General features: G+C 41.2%; 1 protein-coding gene across 3 annotated transcripts in view; it reads left to right on the forward strand.

The window, feature by feature from the left end:
- SH3RF3 (SH3 domain containing ring finger 3) overlaps positions 1-16,964 on the forward strand; it is a 378,424-nt gene that overhangs the window by 282,205 nt on the left and 79,255 nt on the right. For 2 of the 3 annotated variants that reach the window (XM_034758087.1, XM_034758086.1), the window contains exon 4: positions 10,207-10,560. The exons of the other annotated variant lie outside the window; for it this stretch is intronic. In XM_034758087.1, coding sequence (XP_034613978.1) covers positions 10,207-10,560 — 354 coding nt within the window. The remainder of the gene's footprint in view (positions 1-10,206; positions 10,561-16,964) is intronic. 3 annotated transcript variants of the gene reach the window in all.

Below are 16,964 nucleotides of genomic sequence, written 5' to 3' on the forward strand. Positions count from 1 at the left end.
TCTCACAACCACCTGGGTCTGCCTCAGGCTGTTGGGCCATATGGCAGCATGTAGTTACGGGGTTTGGCACACGTGACTATGTCTCAGATCTCTGTAGCATCAGATGTGGCTAGCATCAGTCTATGCTCCCAGCAGGTACAACCTGGATGTAGTCATCTTCATGGATAACCACCTGCATCAAGTTTTGTCATGAACAGGCAAAGGTGTCTCCACCGGCCATTGTAACGGCCCATTCCACCAGAGTGCAGGCCTCATCAGCAGCTTTCCTGGCCCAGGTGCCCATTCGTGTACCATTACATCATCACCCAGCAGGCCCAGGACGACGCCAGCTTCGGCAGAGCAGTTGTCAAGGCTGATTCCCCACTCTGGCACTTCGAGTGCAGAAGGTGGGGGCCCACAAGGATTCTAAAAATTAATACTGGCCACTCCAGGCTTGTATTAAACTCCCAAGGTTACAGTTTCTCTCTGAACTTGGATGGGTAGATATCGCCACCACCCAAATGCAAAAAAACTCTTTGAAACCAGAAAGATGCACTTGGGAATTCCTTCCTGTGGGGTACCCTCAAGCCCTTTACCCCCCTCTGGGGAAGAGATGAGAAAGAAAAACAAAGGAAATCAGTTGTTGCCACCAGCTAATTTAACAACATATGCACAAACCTCTTAGGACACAAAATCCAATCCTGTTCTTCAAAAAGGTAAATTTTATTAAAAACAACAAAAAAGAAAATACATCTGGAATTTAGGCTTTTGCTAGATTTAAAAACACCACTTACAAAATTTAAACATCAAGAGTAACCTTCTTGAGTTCAGCTTAAAGGTTACAAGCAAAACAAAAAGCATTTGGGGTTAGCACAGAGGAGTCCACAAGCCAATAAGAAATAAAAAGAAATAACCCTAATCGCGTCTTTCTACACATTCCCTAATTTACTTACATATCTGGGGTTTCAGAATAAGCAATCTCTAGGTATGATCTGATGGTTTTTCATATCTGGCTTAAGCGTCTCACAGCTTAACTGCTCCCTCTTCCCCTCTTTCCCAGAGAACCACAACACCCAGACAAAGGGAATTTTTTCCCCCAATTTTAAAAAGTTCTAGCTGTCCCATTGGCTCTTTTGGTCAGATGCCCACTCCTTTCCTTTTACCTGTGGGCTTGTTAACCCTTTACAGGTAAAGCAAGTAGAGAACAACCACCAAGAGGGATTTCATAACCAACTGGCTGGGTGGGTGTCCACAAAAGGGAGCTATCCCTCTCATTTATCACAGCAGTATTGCAAGCCGCACGTCCGTGAATTCCAAGCCCACCTCCAAGGATACTGCTTGTGAGTCACCGAACATAGAATTGATATGAGCAAGCACTCAAAGAAGAAACAATTATTACCTACCTTTCATACTGTTGTTCTTCGAGATGTGTTGCTCGTGTCCATTCCGTGACCAACCCTCCATCTCCACCGTCGGAGTTGACGGCAAGAAGGAACTGAGAGGGTGCACATGAGTGCGGGGCTCCAGAAAGCGTTGGAGCCAGCCTTACGGATACCACTAAGGGAAATGGACACAGGGCTGCCCAGAGGGGGGGACAAGTGGGGCAATTTGCCCCGGGCCTCGCAGGGGCCTCCACGAGAATGTCGGAGGCTCCCCCCGCCTCTGCCACAGCCCTGACCCCCAGCTCTGAGCCCAGCCCCTGTGAGCCAGGCACCCCCTGACCCAGAGCCCAGCTCCCCACCCAGCCCTGGGCAACAGCAGCGCCACCCCCAGGCAGTGACAGCCCATTGGCACCAACCACCACCAGCAACCAGCGGCAGCCCATTATGTAATTGCAAATGTATACATACCATTAAAGCATTTGATGTTTTTAAATAATGTAGTTCGTGTATTTTCAAATTATTAAAAATTAATTTTTGAATGTATTTTACTGGTTATTTTTTACATTTCCAAATACATGTTACTAGAGTATTGTGACTTTTTTTTATGGAATGGGCCCCCGAAATTGCTTTGTCCCAGGCCCCCTGAATCCTCTGGGCGGCCCTGAATAGACATGAGCAAAACATCTCAAAGAACAACAGTTACAAAAGATAGGTAACCGTTTTTCCCCACCTTCTCTCCTCTGGGTTTTCCTCAGTAGGGATCACCTAGCCCTTTAGGGAGACAAAACCCTGCTCTCCCTCAAGCTGGGCTTTATTTCTAATTAGTCCTGGCTCACCCTCCGGATGCACCCAGTCTGATTAATTGGTCTCTGAGGCCCATATTACTCTTTTGCAACTTGTGTGGGGTAAACACCCTATCACACAACCTTACTGACATTGTGTAGGATCTTAATCTGCTAACTCTCCCGTTGGTTTCAATGGGGACAATTGTGAAGTAAGATATTACTCACCATGACTAAGAGTGGCAAAATCTGGCCCATAGTGAACAGATATGAAGAAAAATATCCTCAGAAATGTTGGAGATGTGCAGCAGTTCTGAGATTCATTCATCTGGAGATGACATGTCAGTGACAAAATAGTCAGCATACTTGAAGGGTGAAGGCTGCAAAGCTGGAATTGTTCCAGAAAGAAGTAGGAAAAACTGAACTTCTTTTTGGTGGGTTCTTTTATTTTTAATTTCCTGTCTTCTTTTTTTTCTTCCCTTTTCTCCTCAGCAATAGTCATTCATTTAGATTTCATTTGCAAAAGGTAACGAGTTATGCTTTGCAATATACTATATATTTTATGTGATTCCCCAACCTATTTGTTTGTCTTAGATCCATATGAATCATTTTCTGTCCAAAGACTGTTGGAGAAAAAAGAAAAGAAAAAAATATTCCCAATTCACCACCCATGAGTTAATGTTTACTCCTGCTGCATGCATCATTTATTTTCATTTTGCAGGATTATGATGACACGTTCTTTCAAGAACATATTGTTCTAATATACTACATTCCTTCAGCCTCTAGATATTTTAGAAATGACAATGGTGCTAAATAAGAAAGATCTTGTTAAACAGGAAAATAGCTTATTAAATACCTTCTACGTTTCAAGGAACAGTATTAAAGAGATTTTCCCCCCACCCCAGAATTTAGGTAAGCCTGTTAAGAGAAATATAGACAATCTGCTGCATAGCTATATGTTTAGGGATTTATCTTCCTCTAAGAGCATGATTATGTTTTTAGCAGGCTTTTATATCTGAGTGAACCCTATATCGCAGCTGTTGAGGCATGGAGTTTAGAGTTGCCAGTGTGCCCTAGCAGAATGCCCATTGTCACTTTGTGTGCCTGCACAGTCTATGTCATTTTCATTTTCAGTCTCATTCTGCGTGGAACAAATCTTCTCTGAATCACAGTGGGCAAGGGGGATTGTGGGAGTTTCTCTTCCATAGTGAATAAACCATATCCAGAAAAATCTGTTCTACATTTGCTGGACGCTGCCTTGCAATAAATTAGGACACTTGCAACACTGGATTGTTAGAGAGATTAACACCAAGAACTATCTAGTAATGCTTTGGTTTTCATTATAATTTCTTCTTTCACATTATACTTCATTAATGTCTCCTTGTATGAAAGAGGGGTATATAAATTGGCACTTGCTGCAATGATCTTATAACTTTCATCCAACACATTCAAACTATTCTTAAATTGGGAGGCTTTCTATAAACATGGAGATTATAAATGTATTTAGTATAACTTTAACAATATACTTGCTTTTTATCAACCCACTTGTAAGTCTTCAGAACTGTTCTGTTTAAACTTCATTAACTACTCCACAAACCTTTAAATCATCAGTAATTAAGGATGCATTTTATCTTATTTCCATTTGAATCAATTGGAGTTTTGCTATTTCACTTTAGTAGGAGCAGAATGGATCCTATGGTTGAAAACTTGGAGAGTACAAACAAAAGCTGCTTGAACATTTTAAATTTTTGTTTTAGTTTCTCATGTATTAGAATGTCGAAAACACATTTAAAGATGCCGTTGTTCTTATTAACCTGGCAAGGGCAGAAGTAGTTATGTAGTTACATTCTCATTCATTGATCCACATCACCACACTTGTGAGTATAAGTAACATTCCTAGTGTAACAAATTTATTGAGAGTTAGGAGAATAATATTTTCTACAAATACCTACTGTGAACTGCAAGCATTGTAATAAATTCAGACTGTTTATTTTTAATCATAAAATCAGCCAATTTACCAAAGTCTCTGAGAGGCATAAAATAGCAGTGTGTTTACCTTCTTCATATTTATTAACTATAAAATATAAAAATTAGCAGTCTGGGTACAAACATTTCTAATCTTATCAGAGGGACATTGTGAAGAAACTTTATTAATAGTTTTAATTTGTTTTTAACTCCAGAGTACGGTGAATACATTTTTCTTTCCTTACCATTGTATCCTTTTTTATTAAGCAGACATTGATTTCCCCCCTTTGTTTTTAATGGGGCTTGAATTCAACATGACTTCATTGTTTATACCTATGTTTGCAAACCAGAATCCCTGATGTTTTCATTAGGTAACTGTTTCCACAAAAGGCCCATAGAAAACATGAAACATTGTTTTTCTGGAGATCTTACATAAATTCCACTCCTCAGATCAGACTGGCTCCAGTTCAACAAAATACTTAGGCATGTGTTTCACTAGAAATGCTTGAGTAATCCTATTCTTATTCAGCAAAGCACTTTAGTCCCATGGATGGGACTTAAGAATGTGCTTAAATGTTTTGCTGAATCAGGACCACAGAGAAGTTGTGGTTTTGATCAGCTAGACATCACTCAAAAGCAAATCTATAACCAAATACATAAATAACCAGAAAAGCTCTTTTGCTGGTATAACTGCATCTACACTAGGGTTTTTGCTGGTATAGAAATATAGTTTAAAAAAAAAATCACACGCTTAAGCAACATTACTATATTGGGAAAAGTTCCTAGTGTAGATACAACACTTCTGCTTCCTCCTTGCTCCATAGTATAGTAATTAGCTATTAGCCTATGCCAGCAGCAGATTATGACACACACACACACACAGTCTGGCAATCCATGCTTGCCATCATATAATTTTTCCTCTATTGTCAATTCCATCTGCTCTGAGGAGGGAGGAAGTGGGCGAATAGTCCTGCATACTCCTGCGCACCAAGACCCAAGGTCTATTAGACCACAGAGAGGCATAAGGGGAATTCTTACTCCCATGTATAGGTATGTGGTCCACAACTTACAATGTAGCTCAGTCTTGTATTACCTCAATTTTGATAGCATTTGCACCCAATCCCTTTTTAACTCGCACATATGAGATTGAAATGTCTGTGTGAGAGAGAGAGAGAAAATCATCATAATGTGTTCTGCAGAAAAGTAAAGTTTATCCGGAGTCTAATAAAACAATTTTGGCAGCAGGATAGTCCTGAATGATCCAGCTTAGTGCTTGTACCTTTGTAGCCCATGTGGTAAAGGCTCAAGTAGAATATCTAAAAGCCAAATAAAGAAATGGAGGGGGAAAAATAGCACCTGGTTCATTTTGTATGACCTGGTGATGGACTGTCTTTAGCTAAATGCCAGAGTCATGGCAGCTTATATTGTGAATTGTTGAGTAACGAGGCTCAAACCAAGGTCAGCAGATTTTTAAATGAAATGGAGCTTGATCATTGTTCCCTTTGAGAGCGAAGGTTGTGTGGAGGTGAACTAGCCCCTGAAGGAAACTTGTTTTGAGAAAATCATTGTCTCTCAGACAAAACCAGAAAAACCAAACCCCAGTTATCAGTGCAGTTACCACTAGAGTGAGCATTTCCTCATAGGGAGGGGACACAGTAACCCTACAAGCTGACGCTTGTTATACAGTTATCTTAGCCAGGTGTGACCCCAAATCAATTAACTGAGCCCCTATAGACAATCTCACATGAGGAGCAGGTTTCATGATATGTCACAACCTTTACATGGTCCTCTCCAATGGATCTTTTCCTTCCTGTCACAAGCCTCCTGTAGAACTTCACCCTAGCAAGATTCTGATCACTCTGCCCCCAAACTGCAGGACTACTCACATGCTTAAAGTTAAGCATGTACTTAAGCACTCTGTTGCATCAGGGTCAGAGTGCTCGGCACCTGGATCCTGTCCAGGACTGGCTCCAGCATTTCTGCCGCCCCAAGCAAAAAAAAAAAATAATCCACGTTCGCAATCGGCGGCGGCAACTGGGGGAAAAAAAAAAAGCCGCGATTGGCAGCAGCAGTTCAGCGGCAGGTCCTTTGCTCTAGAGGGAGTGAGGGACCTGCCGCCCCCGAATTGCCACAGGTGCCGCCCTTCTCCCTTGGCCGCCCCAAGCACCTGCTTGTTAAGCTGGTGCCTGGAGCCGGCCCTGATCCTGTCCATAATGGTTATATGATGAGTTTTCTGTGATATCCCCATGCCTCACTTTGTTATATAAATAGTTGGGGTGAAATCCTGGCCCCATTTTAGTAAATGGGTGTTTTGCCATTGATTTCAGATGGGCTAGGATTTCAACCTAAGACCATGTCTACACTGGCACTTATGTTGGCAAAACTTTTGTTGCTCAGGGGTGTGAAAAAACCACTTCCCTGAGCGACATAAGTTTTGTTGGCATAAGCGCTCGTGCGTACAGCGCTATGTCGGCTGTGCTCTCCCACTGACATAGCTACCGCTACTCGTTGGGGGTGGCTTAATTATGCCAGTGGGAGAGCTCTCTCCCACCTGCATAGAGCGGCTACACAGGAGACTTTACAGCAGTGCAGCTGCATCAGTACAGATGTGCCACTGTAAGGTCCGTAATGTAGACATAGCCTAAGTCTTTATTTTTACATCAAAGAGATGTTAGAAAATTCAGATTCTGAAATTAAAGATTCAGTAAATTGCAGTAGGTTATACCAGGTTCTAGAAATGTCCAGTTCCTGAGACTGTCAATGGGTCGAATTATGGAAAGTTTTAAAGAGCTTTCCATTAAGCGTTGACACTGAAAACAGTTATTGTATAAAGATCAGCTGAAGGACAACAGAAATTAATGATATGTTTAAATTCTTAGTGTTTAATGGGAGGTTTGTATTCAAGTTAAAAAATAAGTTGTAAAAGCCAATTACAAAAAGGAATCAATCTCCTAGCTCAGCTTTTTCTTCCATATCCATAGTGCCTTTATGAGGCATATATTGGTACCCGGGGGCCAGATTCACTAGAAGATAAGCCTCCGGAACTTGGTCATCAAAAAAGAAAGAAAAAGAAAAGAAAATGCTACAGCTATAAACATATTGATTCACTTTTTCTCTAAAATATTTCCAGCATTTCTTTATTATGCCAGAGCCCGATCATTTTTCTACAGCGTTTGCCCATTACTGTATTTCTGATAAGATTGACAAATGGGATTTACAAATGGGTTATTAGATAGTGAATCATAGTCCTGATGTTAAGAGTAAAAGCAGGAGCACTTCTGTCTCCATATGGGGCATTGCTGTGAAACCAGGGTCCTATCACAGAGTCCAAAAAACACTTTATTAAACTCTGAAGATATTCCTAGCCCATTTGATACTCACTAGCAAAATAGTTCATCGCGTTCGGTGGCAGAAAAGAGACTTATCCATCTCATAAATTGTGGTAGTGCCTCCACTTCCCTCCTTAAAATTTTTAAATAATTCAGTAAGGGTGTCTCCATTGATTGGGTAAGCAGAGCTGTAACACCTACTTAAGAGAGAAGAACCATCTGGTTTCATTGCCACTTGGAGCCTGCTGGCAAATATTAGGCTGTACTAATTTAGAACATGATGAAGTGGGAAATAATGGACATTCGTGAAGAATCTCAAATGGGATCAGCTGTTATAGGCAAAAACTGGCAGGTGCAGTGCACAGTGCTGGCTCCTGTAATGGTCCCATATTGAAGAGTGCAGCTGGTAAAATGGCCTTGTAATTGAATGGTATCAGTTACTCCCCGCAGCTATTCCCAGCACTTTCAGTAGCAGTACATCACTAATTGGAGGTGGTTGTTTGGCTGGTGAAGGTTGTCAGTGGATGAAAAATTACAAAGCATTTATATTTATTTTCTGGATGTTAATGTTTTATCACCTCTTACTTGGGAATGAGACTTTGTAAACTGGAGACAGGCATCCATAAGACTTATGAGAACTATGGAAAAATGCTGACCCGATTTATTTATTTATTCATTTATTATTTTAGAACTCTCTTACAATGATTTGGAACCGTCAAGCTGTTCCACAACAAAGCTACATAACTGCATGATCCTGTTACTGTTACTCTTGTCTTGCCTCCCTCTCTCTTACTGTTACCTTCACTTGCTGTGTCTTGTTTTTAAATTTGGATTGTCAGATCTTCAAGGCAGAGATCATGTCATTCTGGATGTTTGTGCAGCATAATGAGGCCTCAAGCTTGACTGGGTTGTTTTGGTGCCACCCTAATAATTAGCATTTATTAATAGCAATACTGTAATAAAATTCATATTCATCCCATGTAATATTTAGTGTACTCTGGTTTAGATGAACCTCAGAGTGCTAGTATATGAGAAGATGTGCAGGTATTTACCTTAGTTAACCTCGTTCATATATTGATCCTGTTCATTAAATGCAAACCCTATTGTGTGGTATTCTAGTTTAAGCTAAAGGTCTGTTGGCTGAGTCATACCATCTCCTTAGCCCCCAGCTGCTAGCACCCCTTGAGGGATGCTCAGACTGTTGGCAATGAGTATCTTAGAAAATGCTTCTTACTCCAGAATGTGCCTTGTAGAACAGTGAATATGGTCATCTCTATGTGTCTAAAGAATTTCTAACTGTGTCAGAAAGGTTCTTTCCTATATGCGTTATATTAGCTGGCAAGTCAAGAACCTCAGAGAAATGGGACTTCCACATAGCATGTTTTCTGAATTTTTTAGGGGCAGGGCCACCCATAGCTGTTAAATTGATCATGAATAGTTGGTGGTGAATAGACATTAGTGGTATGCTGCCTCCTCTCCAATGTCTGCCTTCTATGTGCACTGTATGCTAAATTTGAAACTGTGGGAGAGAGTTCTTGGGAATAATTTTTAATGTTTCCTGTTTATTAGGCTTTGACTGCATCTTGTGAGAATAGGTGCCTCTGTGATACTGCTCAGTTGAAATGATACAATAGGAAAAAGCTTTTGCTTTAATTTTGTACCCAGATAAAAATATTAGCTATGTTTAAAGAAAAAATATTAGAGTGATTTTGGAAGAAATGCTCTTGGTCTGACAAGCCTAGAGCACATATTTATAATAACCCTGGGAAAAGTGAGATATTATACTGGAGACATTGGCAGGGCATAGACAAAGTGATATTAGTGAATTCTTTAGTAGCATTTACTGTTACAGCAGCACGGGTACATAGGGTAACAAACGCATCATTTTATTCAACACCAACAATTTTGTTAAACTTAGCCAGGCTTTGCTGGCCTAGCATTTGAGATGAGAGAGGCATTGTCTGCAAAAAGAATCCAGCATAGCGCACTCTGCACAGGACTAGGGAATGCAGGAAGTATTGAGTTCTAACCCAAGCTGTGACAATGGCTCCTTCTGTAGTCTCAGGCAAATTACTTCTGGTTACGTTTTGAAAAGTGGGCTGTAGTTTTGGGTTCCTCCATTTCTGGCTGCTCAGTTTTAGACCATTGGCCTGCTTTAGCTGTGTAACGGGCCTTAAAGTGGGTATAAATTATATTCCCTACTATTTTGTTTTTTCTTCTGTTCATATCGCTTGACATGGATAGAAATACTATACTGTCTTCTTTAGTGCCTTGGGGAGTTGAAAGCTTGTAGCTGCTTTCAGGAAACTGAATTCTTTAACCTGAATTGTACTGACTTGTCTGGTACACAAGTCAATACAAAATAGCAAAATAAACATATTATGGATTACTAGTATTTAAACAAAAATTTCCCAAGTGCACAGTTTGTCCAGCAAGTAGGAATAGAACTCCTCTGGGGCTAAAGCCTGCAGTGTATTTAAGCCCACATTTAGGCCCAAAATCTGATACTCTTACCCACGTTGAATAGTACGCTACTTGACGAATAGTCCAATTGATTTCCATGGGATTACACTCAACATGGGTGCAAGAGTATTAGAATTATGGACTTCCACTATTTATTTTTAAACGCTCAGAAGGATTTTGGTGCTTCTGTAAGTGAAGTCCTAATAGCGCTGGCATGAGTGCAGCATTTGAACTCGCAGGTTCAATGGCTAGATGTGACAGTTCTTTAATTTCCCCATTCTTCTTTTTTTTTTTCTCTGCACTTAGCTCAACGAATCAGCTAAACAGCTTATAGAGATGGACAAGACATGCTTAGCTGCTGCATCTGGCTGTGATGTCCCTTTGCCATCTGACACCAACATGGCAGTAAATTTGGCCCAGTGCTCTACTTTAAACAATACAGGAGCAGTCAGTGCCATTCAGCGGCATATTGATGGCAAGAAGAATGCCAAGAAACGCCACTCCTTCACTGCTCTCAGTATGACACACAAATCCTCTCAGGCCATGCATAACAGGCATTCCATGGACATTAGTGCTCCAGTTTTGATCAGCTCTAGCGATCCCCGAGCTGCTGCCAGAATCGGAGACTTGACTCATCTTTCATCCAGTGCTCCAGCCCAGGTAAAAAATGCATCACATAACTGTAACGCTGAGCTGAGGAAGAGATAAGGTCTGATAAATAGCTTCATTTATTATACCTGCAATATCAGGGTCACCTACCTAAATACATGGATGTGGTTTATATATAATTAGACATTGTGCGCGACACTTTGCTGTTCATTGACCTTTTTTCTTTTCAATGACACCACTTCAGACCACCCTAAAATGTTACTATTCGATTTTAGTTCTCTAAGTAATAAATGTGATTAGGGTCAGTCATGTTTCACTTGTAAACAAACCCCTATTTGGGGAGATTTCAGACTATGCTGTAACCATTATCTTTAGACTTCAACTGAGCAGAGTGTGTCTCAGCCACAGCCCAATTTCTCCACCCCTAACTAAAATTTCAAAATAATCACTCTGTCCATTTGTAAATTACATGAGCGTGAATCAAATAACAATGAGCGATTTCTAAATATTTTGTATGTTTGCTGAACTCAAAAAGTGATAGCTGAGATTTAAATAAAAAAATAAGGTGAGTGCGGTAGTATTTTTTATTGGACCAATGTCTGTTAGTGAGAGAGACAAGCTTTTGACCTACACGGAGCTCTTCCTCAGGTCTGGGAAGGGTACTCGGTAGGTCACAGCTAAATACAAGATCAAACAGATAGTTTAGCATCAAGTAGTTAGCACATAGGCCATAAATCCAGTGTCTTTATTAAGAGCTTGTCTACACTGGCACTTTACACTGCTGCAACTTTCTCGCTCAGGGGTGTGAAAAAACAACCCCTGAGCGCAGCATGTTTCAGCGCTGTAAAGCGCGAGTGCAGACAGTGCCCCAGTGCTGGGAGCTGCGCCCCTCATGGAGGTGGTTTTTTTAGAGGGCTGGTAGCGCTTTAACGTTGCCAGTGTAGACAAGACCTAAGACCATGATTTTTAATGTCGAGCAAAGTTATGAATTTAAGCTCCCAGGTTCATCTTTCGAAAGTTTTGTCCAGGTTTCCTTTGAGGATGAGTGAGGACTGATAGGTCAGATATAGAGTGATCACTTTGTAAAAGGTGTCACCCTTGGGTGATGTGGTGTTTTTGTCTTTTATCATTTTCCTGTGTGAGTTCATTCAAGAGCACAGTGATTGTCTGGTTTCACCCACATAGTTGTTATTGGGGCATTTAGTGCACTAGATGAGGCACACCGCATGTTCTGATAGGACCCATGGATCTTGAAAGGTGTGTTGTGGGAGATATTGATCATTGTAGCAGTGGGAATACATCTGCAGGTTTTGCGTCTCTTGTTCTGGCAGTGTCCTGGTCTGTGGGGGACTTCTGATTGTGAGCTTGGAGAGTTTGGGAGCTTGCTTGAAGGTCAGAAGAGAGGGGTTCAGGAAAGATTTCTTTCTGGATGTGGTCCCCATTGTGTATGGGTTGTAGTTGTTTGATGATACCCCATAGGATGACCAGACAGCAAATGTGAAAAATCAGGCCACAGAGTGGGGGGTAATAGGAGCCTATATAAGAAAAAGACCCAAAAATGGGACTGTCCCTATAAAATCGGGACATCTGGTCACCCTAATACCCCATGATGCACCATATAAATTCCAATATAGGGTGATAGGTGACAACTAGGGGTGCTAACTACTTATGCTAAACTATCTGTTGTCTTGTATTTAGCTGTGAAACTCTGAGTAGCTTTCGTAGATATGAAGAAGAGCTCTGTGTAGCTCAAGTGCTTGTCCCTCTCAGCAACAGAAGTTGGTCCAATAAAAGATACTACCTCACCCACCCACCTTGTGTCTCTAATATCCTGGGGCTGACACTGCTATGACAACACTGCATTTAAAAAAGAGTCTTTTCAAAGAGACTAGTTCTGAATTTATCCTAATAATTTTTGGTGAAGTGTACATTTAAAGACACGGTAAAATAGTCAATAATATTTACTATTGTAAATTGGCTGTAGAACACACGCAGATGATGTGTCTGCTACGCCATTGTTTTACCCTTGTGTAGTCATTTACACCTGTGGGGTAGAGTGGGGCAAAATGCTGCCTTTGTAATGTGATAGTATTTTGTTTCCCCTTTGTACAGGCATAAATCACTACACAAGGTGTAAGGGACTGGAGAATATTGCCCAGTGTGTTAGACTAACTGATTATAGGAATGCACTACATTTAAAAAATTTAATCCTGAGAAGTAATCTGATTATTTTCAAGGACAAAAGTAACATGGATTGTATTCTCGCTTTCTGTTATATAATGGAATACCTACTAGCAATCCTGTCATTCCTATCGCTGAACATGAGTAACATCCTGGCTACTCAACAGGGCAACAATATCACTATGAAACTCACATGCTGGATGCACATTGCGAAGGAACATTTAATCTTATAGTAGTCATGTATAGAGAGGGCTCCGTGTCTGTCACAGAGGTCGCGGAAGAAATGGATTCCGTAACCTCTGTGACGTCTGCACTGACTAGTGTGATTGACCCCGGGGCTGCCTAAGCAGCTGGCTCCAGGGCCAGCTACTCAGATGGCCCCAGGGCCAGCCACACTGGCCATTGCTGGAGCAGTTCTGTAACCAGTTGCTCGGGCAGCCCCGGAGACCGCCCGAGCAGCAGTCCCTGGAGCAGCTGCAGCTGCTGCTGCTCATCAGCTCCTGGCAGTGGTCCCCCGGGATGCCACCCCCAACAGTGGCCCCAGGGCGCTCCCTGCAGCAGCTGCCCTCCCCACCAGATTTAGTCAGCGATATTTATAGTATACGTTTTGGACAGGTCACGGGCTGTGAATTTTTGTTTATTGCCCCTGACCTGTCCATGACTTTTACTAAAAATACCATGACTAAATCGTACCCTTAGTTATAGATTAGGGCTGTCAGTTCACTGCAGTTAACTCGTGCGATTAACTAAAAAAAATTGATATTTATTAAATATTTTGGATGTTTTCTGTATTTTCAAATATATTGATTTCTATTACAATACAGAATACAAAGTGTTCAGTGCTCTCTTTCTATTATTCTTTTTTATTACAAATATTTGCACTGTAAAAATGATAAAAGAAATAGTGTTTTTCAATTAATCTCATACAAGTGCTGTAGTGCAATCGCTTTATCCTGAAAGTGTAACTTACAAATGCAGATTTTTTTTTGTTACATAACTGTACTCAAAAACAAAACAATGTAAAACTTCAGGGCCTACAAGTCCACTCAGTCCTACATCTTGTTCAACCAATCACCAAGACAAACAAGTTTGTTTACATTTACAGGAAATGCTGCTGCCTGCTTCTTATTTACAACGTCACCTGAAAGTGAGAACTGGCATTCTCATGGCACATAGTCAGCGTTGCAAGGTATTTACGTGCCAGATATGCTAAACATTCGTATGCCCCTTCATGCTTCGGCCACCATTCCAGAGGACATGCATCCATGCTGATGACGCTCATTAAAAAATAATGTGTTAATTAAATTTGTGACTGACTTCCTTGGGGGAGAACTATATGTCTTCAGCTCTGTTTTACCCACATTCTGCCATATATTTCATGTTACAGCAGTCTCGGATGATGACCCAACACATGTTGTTCCTTTTAAGAACATTTTCACTGCAGATTTAACAAAATGCAAAGAAGGTATCAGTGTGAGATTTCTAAAAATAGCTACAGCACCCGACCCAGGGTTTAAGAATCTGAAGTACCTTCCAAAATCTGAGAGGGACAAGGTGTGAGCATGCTTTCAGAACCCTTAAAAGAGGAACACTCCGATGCAGAAACTATAGAACCCAAACCACCAAAAAAGAAAATCAACCTTCTGTTGGTGGCATCTGACTCAGATGATGAAAATGAACATGCATCAGTCTGCTCTGCTTTGGATTGTTATCGAGCAGAACCTATTATCAGCATGGACACATGTCCTATGGAATAGTGGTTGAAGCATGAAAGGACAAATGAATCTTTAGCGCATCTGGCACGTAAATACCTTGTGACGCTGGCTACAACAGTGCCATGCAAACGCCTGTTCTCACTTTCAGGTGACATTGTAATCAAGTAGCAGGCAGCATTATCTCCTGTAAATTGTAACCAAATTTGGTTGTCTGAGCGATTGGCTGAAGTAGGACTGGGTGGACTTGTAGGCTCTAAAGTTTTACATCATTTTATTTTTCAGTGCAGTTATTTTTATACATAATGCTACATTTTCAATTCAACTTTCATGATAAAGAGATTGCACTACAGTACCTGTGTGAGGTGAACTGAAAAATACTTTTTCTTGTTTTTTACAGTGCAAATATTTGTAATCAGAAATAAATATAAAATGAGCACTATACACTTTGTATTCTGTGTTGTAATTGAAATCAATATATTTGAAAATGTAGAAAACATTGAAAAATATTTAAATAAATGGTATTCCATGATTGTTTAACAACGCGATTAATCGAGATTAATTTTTAATCGCTTGACAGCCCTATTATAGATCAATAATAATTTATTCCCATAAGAATCATAGAATCATAGGACTGGAAGGGACCTACATCTGTAATTTACCAATACTGTGTTTGCCAAGTAACTACTAGTCAGAGACTATGACAGGATACAATAATAAGCATACTGACTGATTTCAGTCATATCCTCCCTTCATATGTAATAGTCGGGGGAGCCCATACAAATTTTATTGAAAACTCCCCAGAAGTCGGAGAGAAACTTTTGAGGTACATCCTCATGAGTACATCCTACATGGGACTGGCGGGGATCTGATAAGGCAGGGACGGGAGCAAAACTCACAAGTGATGTGGATAATGTGTATGTTAGACTCACACATCCTTAGAGTTACGTATAGCCACTCCCTCAATGTGTAAGAGAGTCTCGCTTGTTGTAATTTACAAGTCGAGGAGCTGGAAGATGTAAGCTGACATAGCCTCCACCGTACTCTAACATGTATGTACCTTCTTACACCATCTTCCATACTCTTGATGTGTAGGTTACAGTTTAGCTTCCCTTTAAGCATCTGTAGAGTAAATAAGTCTGAGGGAGTCTGAGTGTAAGGGAGGATCAAATTTGTAGCTGCATTTCCCCTTCACCTGCCCTCTCCAGAACCTTATGGCTGTAAATTCTGCCCATTCTGTTCATTTCTAGCCTGAAGAATGGAGATGAGAATAGGGCCCACACAATGCAGTACTGTAATTATGCCATGATAAATTGTGACAGCTCCATCAGTAAAATAATACTAAGTACTAAACATGGATCAGGGACCTTAACATATCAGATAAATCACACACGTTTTAGTTAATGTAGAAATGACATGTTTGGACTTCCCAGAGATGTTACAGTTTATCATTTTTTTGTTCTTGAATTAATCAAAAAGAAATTCACACACACTCCGTTAAAATAATATGAAGGTTTGTCCTGAACTAATAACCCAGGAAATTAAAACTTAAACACAAAGACCATCCCTAACCTACCCCTTTTTGAGTAGAATTTGTCTGTAAAATTCCACCCTGCTGAAAAATCATTGCAGTACTTAGGTACAATGGGTGGGAGCAAAAAAGACTTTTACCTTAAAAGTGACTGAAAATCTTTTGTAACAAAATGTTGTTTGTTTCCAAATCATTAAGGGCCAGATTGCAATGCCCTTATTCACACTAATATCTTACTCCACCAGTATTCCATTTGACTTCTTTGCGACTATGGTGGAAAAAGGTACTCTTCACTGTGAGTAAGGGGATCATAATCTAGCCCTGTGATGTGGACACAGTTCAATCAGTGTGTGTACTTAGATGCACAACCAGTGCTGTGGCACAGTGCAGCCATGCAAATGTTGTAGAAGATATACCTGAGAGGCATTGATGATATTTTCATCCCCTGGACAGACAACTAACTTCTCTCATAGATTTCCATGACAAATTCAATCACCACCCATCCATTAAAGTCTCTCTAGAACATTCCTGCACCAGCATCAGTTTCCTGAACACCACAATCAGCTTCAACAATGGAACCCTAAAAACAACTATATGCAAGAAACCCACAGATCACCACACCTACCTTCACAGATCCAGTAACTGCCCCAAACACACCAAGACATCTGTTACCTACAGCCAGGCAATCAGATACATAGGCGCCGACTCTGTGGGTGCTCTGGGGTTGGAGCACCCATGGGGAAAAATTGGTGGGTGCTCTGCACCCACCACCAGCTCCCTGCCCCGCCCTCCCACCCCAGCTCACCTCCCCTCCGCCTCCTCCCCTGAGCGCGCCACATCCCCGCTTCTCCCCCTAGCTCCCAGCGCTTGCCGCCATGAAACAGCTGTTTCGCGGTGGCAAGCGCTGGGAGGGAGGGGGAGGAGGGGAACACGGCGCGCTCCAGGAAGAGGTCAGGGTGGGGATTTGGGGAAGGAGTCCAATGGGGCGGGGAGGGGGTGGAGTTGGGGTGAGGACTTTGGGGAAGGGGTTG

The sequence above is a fragment of the Trachemys scripta genome, chromosome 1 (genome assembly GCF_013100865.1).
Source record: "Trachemys scripta elegans isolate TJP31775 chromosome 1, CAS_Tse_1.0, whole genome shotgun sequence".
Taxonomy (NCBI): Eukaryota; Metazoa; Chordata; order Testudines; family Emydidae; genus Trachemys; species Trachemys scripta.